Below are 5,685 nucleotides of genomic sequence, written 5' to 3' on the forward strand. Positions count from 1 at the left end.
CTATCCACCATATCATGGAATTGGTCCCGCATTAAATCCACAAACCCCAACCCAATGGTGTCTGAAACATGTGACACCTCTTTCTTCTCCTTCATCCCTCCTCCGAAGCCAGACCATGAGGAATCTGAAACCTCCTCTTCCTCCTCCTCCATTCTCCCCTCCCCAAAATTTGATGTATTTTCTTTCATCCATCATTTGGGACGGCTTTTTTTCTCTGAATCAGAATCCTCCTCTTGTGAGGCCCTAGCTTTCAACTTCCTCTTAGCATTGGACTTAATTAACCTCCTCGACCTCCTCCTACCCCCTCTCCCCTCATCCTCTGACTCCTCCAGTTCCTTCTCTTTCCCTTTATCTTGTCTCCCTTTCTTTCCCAAGGGGGTGGGCTTCAATTCAACATGGGACTCACTAGGTGAAGGCTATGGGGCAGGGGCATTGGGGCCTGTGATCCTAAGAGGAAACAGTTGGGGCGAGGGTTTGGATGGCCAGGAAAATCAATCTCCACAATTCTAGGGGGGACTAGGGTCAGGTGAAATTGATATAGCCGGAACATTAACCCTTGGTGTAAAATGGTAAAATTGACACCCTTCCTCATTTTTTCCTTAACATCAATTACCTAATCCATTAAATCATGCAATAGAAAAAATAGAATGGAAATAACATCATGGTGGCAAAAATGGTTTAGGAGAGGAAAGTGGTAGTAATAACAGACACCATACCTTCCTTCCAAAGTTTAGTATTTCATCAGCGTCAAAAAGACCTCATTCCATGGCTCAAGGAGCTTCTCTCGCATAAAACCACCTCTATGTCAAACTGGTTTCTCCGCCTCTAAAAAGAAGCACTACAGACTCGCATCATCGGCCACCCTAATCACCTTTTTCCATTTCCTTCCCTTTATTGCAAAACCTGTCGGCAGGGAGATGACTTCCTTAGAGATGTGGAATGAAATACCATTTATTGTAACTTACCGATCCTGCCAAGAATTGACAAACTGCAAAGAACAATTTTCATCATGCCCATTTAGCGCCTCCATAAATGGAATGAAGCCACCTTCCTTCAGCATATACCACACCAACGACTTCCTAGCATTCTCTTCAATCGTGGACGACTCAATTCACATAAGGTCGCCGCCCATCTCTACAATTCTCCTTAAACCTCTCATCTCCTTCCAATCCCAAAAACACTTGCTAAGAGTGACTTCACACTTAGGTAGAAAAATAATATCCACTAAGCAAACATAATGACCATTATTGTTAGTAATTATAGTAGCGCCCCTTGTAGAAATCAAAGTCACATGTCAACCGCCTCTATCTTTCTCCCAATCTTTTCCATCATTCCCAATACACACTAACCCTTTAAAATTTGAATCTTTTCTCATTCCATACGAGAACATGCATAAGAAAATCATTAAAAATCCTTTCATCTCAAACTTCAAAAATTCTTTCTTTTTTGGGCCATGAGAATTTATTATTACCAATACAATTTCCATCACTCCTAGCTATCTATCCTTCATAACATTGTCCTATCTGCCAACTCAGTAGTAGGTCATAAAGATTTAAAATAATTATCCAGCTAGGACTCATCTTGATTAATTTCTGAGTCACTAAATCACTTACCCAATTCGGCAAGGCATTTAATTCCCTCCAACATCTTATTCCCTTCACCTTTAGGCCTAATGCCACCATCCCATCTGCCACAATGTTTCCCTCCTAAAAGATACGATTCAAATCAAACTTGTTTAAAACAATTAATAAGTGTTTGATGTCTTCTATAACATGTTTAATGGCCCATCCTTCCCTCATGTTACCTTTAACAATTTTAATAATAATTTTTGAATCACCTTTAATCTCCACATTTCTCCATCCCACACTTATCACCAATTTTAAACCCCAAAAAAGAGCCATCACTTCTGTCGTATTATTAGACACTTTTCGTGGCTGTCCAGAATACACCAACAACATCCTTCCCTTACTATCCCTAACCATACCTCCTCCCGTCGAACCCTCCTTTCTAGCAGCACCATCAAATTTGAGTTTAATCCAATTCGCAGGCGGGGGTTTCCATCGTGTCCTTCTCCTGGCCAACAGATTGGAATTATCCATAGTAAATATTTGTTATTTATTATTCCATTCTATTTTAAAATCTAGAAAGACACACATAATAATGGTCAAAAAACTGTCAAAATAATAGTATACATTAAAATAATCTTACTAGAAAACATTTTCACATAGCTAACTATTAGTGAAAGAAAATCATTGTAACTGCAGAATTCTTTTTGAACCGAAAAAACAACTACACTACATAAATATTAGTAACTCTACCATTTAAGAGAAATACAAATAGTTATTACAATCCCTAGCATTTAAGAAAATCACAATATTAATCTAAATTATAAATTTAAATGAAAATACCTGACATTCTTCATTCAAAAAAAAAAAACACAAAAAAGAGTCTACAATGTACAGACTGTTTTAAAATAACAAATTCAACAAGAGAGATATTTAGCTCCAAAAAGAGATTTTTAGCTCCAGAAAGATACATTATATCTTCAAATTTTGGTTTCTACAATTCGAACAGAGTCATCACATATATTTGAAATTTTCAATGTATAGTTTGGATAGAGACGAATAATAAGCAAAATTCAAATAAATAAGGTCATTGACACCTAGCCAAGTAGTTCAATACTGAAAAAATATCTACTTTCAGCCCAAAAATATCTTGTCTAAACAAAAAAATTTAAAAGACATTAAAAAACAAAGATTTTGCAGATGTTAATAAAGCACAAATATGATGATGTGTAACTATTATGGGTCAACTATAAAAAATAAATATACATCTATATCAGGACGTATACTTCAACTAAACCACCACAAATTACAAAAAGAATCAATTCCATATTTCATTATACAAACGCATTTTATGTTGTCCAACTGTGTTTTGGGTGTATCACCAAATAATGGACCTCAAACGTTGCAAATAATAATGACAAACTTTACACTTCAGTTCCAGTAAATAATACTAACCTTTACTCCTTAACTTCAGCCAATAAAATCAACTATCTTGCATTAACTTTCTCGGTACTTTTACCTATGCTACAATTTATTCCTCAATTTCAGGCGGTCTCAATCCTTTTCTCTGTGCTACAGATTATGTTCTATTCAATTATATATATTTACATAACAGTAACCTGATCTACAGTTGTTTTTTCGTTTTTTCAACAAGATAGCCACAAATCTTCCAAAAACCATTCATACTTCTTCCGACTATTCTCCATCAAAGACAAGAGTACGTCTATAACGCTTTTCTTGGTAGGTTGAATTGGGTCCCTCTGTGCTGTGTATTGCTGGAGATAGGTTTTCAACATTGTATATTTTGCCCCTTTTTCTTTGCCGGCATTGACTGAATTGCATGATAAAGAAGGAATCCTCACAATGTTGTTGACATTTCTATGATGCCCATTAAACCCTACCCTTGAGTTTTTGAAAATTTGCTGCATGAATTTGTGATACAGCTACAAAGGGTTTCGGATTCATCAACTTTGGGAGAAACACATTAGCTATTTGTTCAATTGGCAGAAATGGCGTTTGCCATTCTCATCCAGACTTTGCTATTTTGGTTTTGTGCAGCCCTAGTTTTTTGTGTTGGGGAACAAGATTGGAGGGTTTCTTTGAAGCACAGGGGCTTTGGGGACATCAAGTTTAAGAATTCCATTGAATTGCTTAAAATTTCCAACAATAGGAGCTCAATTAGGCTTCATGCTCTGAGAAGCAAAAGACCAAAAAGTCATCATCGCCAGAGTAGAAAACAGCATTCTCTGGATGTGTCATTGCCTCTTAGGGCCTCAAGTGACTACATAATGTCTCTAATGTTGGGCACTCCACCACAGAAACTAGAAGTTTTCGTGGACACTGGAAGTGACCTTGTTTGGGTACCATGTTCTCCAAAGAAGGGTTATTTTGATTGTATCATGTGTGAAGGCATAGATATCCCCACATTCACTGAGTCTGATTCCCATTCAAATATGCCCGAATCTTGTGGCACTTTCTCATGCTCTGCCATTCATAGCACTGACAATCTCAATGATCTATGCATAATGGCAGGGTGCCCATTTGATACTCTTGACATGGAGCCTTGTGGGAATCCATGCCCACCATTCTACTATGCGTATGGAGATGGCAGTTTAATGGGTGAGCTGAGAAGAGACAAGCTTACACTTCACTTGGCCAAAGGTGGGACTAGAGAAATCTCAAATTTCACATTTGGGTGTGCAAGGATTTCACTAGGTGAGGCAGTGGGAGTGGCAGGGTTTGGCAGAGGGGTCCTTCCCTTCCCTGCCCAATTGGGGAAAGAGGGGAGCAGAGGCTTTTCATACTGCCTTGTCAGCCATAAATTTGATGACAATCTCCATGTCTCTAGCCCTCTTCTCTTTGGAGATATTGCCATCCCCAAAGAAGGTGAACTCCATGAGTTCAACTACACACCCATGATCAATAATTCTGTTTATCCTTCTTTCTACTACTTGGACTTAGAAGGAATCAGCATAGGAGACCATTGGCTGAAGCTCCCTTCAAGCCTAACTACATTTGATAGTGAAGGAAATGGGGGGATGATCATTGACTCTGGCACCACTTTCACCATGATTCCTGAGTCCCTCCATAGTAAGGTGTTAAAGAGGCTCAAAGCAGCAATTCAATACAAGAGGTCAGTTGACATTGAAGAATCTACTGGGCTTGATCTTTGCTATGTTTTCCCAACTGCCAAGGGAGCTCCTATGTTGCCAAGCTTCAAATTCCACTTCAAAGGCAATGCCACAATCACACTTCCTGTAGAGAATTACATGTTTATGATATCTGATGATGGTACTGCTAGTACTAGAAATAGTATTGGTTCTACATCAGTGGGGTGCTTGATCATTTTAAGCAGTGGAGGTGAAGTGTACGGACCTGCTGCTGTTCTAGGAAACTATCAACAACAGAATTTGAATGTTGTTTATGATTTGGAGAAGCAAAGAATAGGGTTTCTCTCAAAAATATGCTCTGCAAATGTCCATTGATCATCATTCTCTAGAATCCACAATAGGCCTTTTCTTGCTACAATTCTTATTTTTCATGTTAAAAAAAAACAGGGGTCAATAACTTCCAGAGGATGGGATTGGATGACAGAATGAGCTTCTGGATTAGATGGTAGGTTTGAGGGTTTATATGCCATCAAAGTTATAGGATAGTAAAACTGAAAGTTCCATTATGTAATTTGGCACTGTACAAAATAAATTACAGATTATGATTCCTTTCAGGCATTTATTCAAACTGAATTTTCTTATGATCTAATTTTTTTTCATTGGATTTGGTTAACTCAAAGTTGCTAGTGAGTCAGTAGGGGCTTATTTTCTAGGAAAAATTAGTAATTAGATCAATTGTGCAGTTTTATGAGAGCAAGGAAAAAAATTGGTAAAAATCTAACCTTCAGGATCTAAGGTGCACCAAAATAGCTGTATTGACTACTGGTACTCATTTCTAATATGATGGAAATAGGGGAAAATAATCATTAGTCTCCAGGCTAACTTTATGCATCTAAAACTGCTAATCGGTAACCAAGAAAGCTAAAAAATAATCAAGTATTAGTACATGTGTAATAGAAAAATGATAATTGAAAGATATCTATAACAATAGTATAACCGTCATTGGACCC

At 37.7% G+C, this 5,685-nt stretch overlaps 1 protein-coding gene across 1 annotated transcript; it reads left to right on the top strand.

The window, feature by feature from the left end:
- Positions 1–3,257: 3,257 nt before the first annotated feature.
- LOC149558308 (putative aspartyl protease At4g16563) lies at positions 3,258–5,283 on the top strand. The gene has a single exon (XM_089832574.1). The coding sequence runs from the start codon at positions 3,575–3,577 to the stop codon at positions 5,048–5,050; it is 1,476 nt and encodes a 491-aa protein (XP_089688700.1). The 5' UTR covers positions 3,258–3,574; the 3' UTR covers positions 5,051–5,283.
- The last annotated feature ends 402 nt before the right edge of the window (positions 5,284–5,685 follow it).

This window comes from Cupressus sempervirens, chromosome 5 (assembly GCF_028749045.1).
Source record: "Cupressus sempervirens isolate cs-2001-9-10 chromosome 5, ASM2874904v1, whole genome shotgun sequence".
In the NCBI taxonomy this organism is placed as follows: Eukaryota; Viridiplantae; Streptophyta; class Pinopsida; order Cupressales; family Cupressaceae; genus Cupressus; species Cupressus sempervirens.

Coding starts and splice junctions, on each gene's coding strand:
- LOC149558308 (XM_089832574.1), top strand. CDS start 3,575: ATGGCGTTTGCCATTCTCATCCAGACTTTGCTATTTTGGTTTTGTGCA.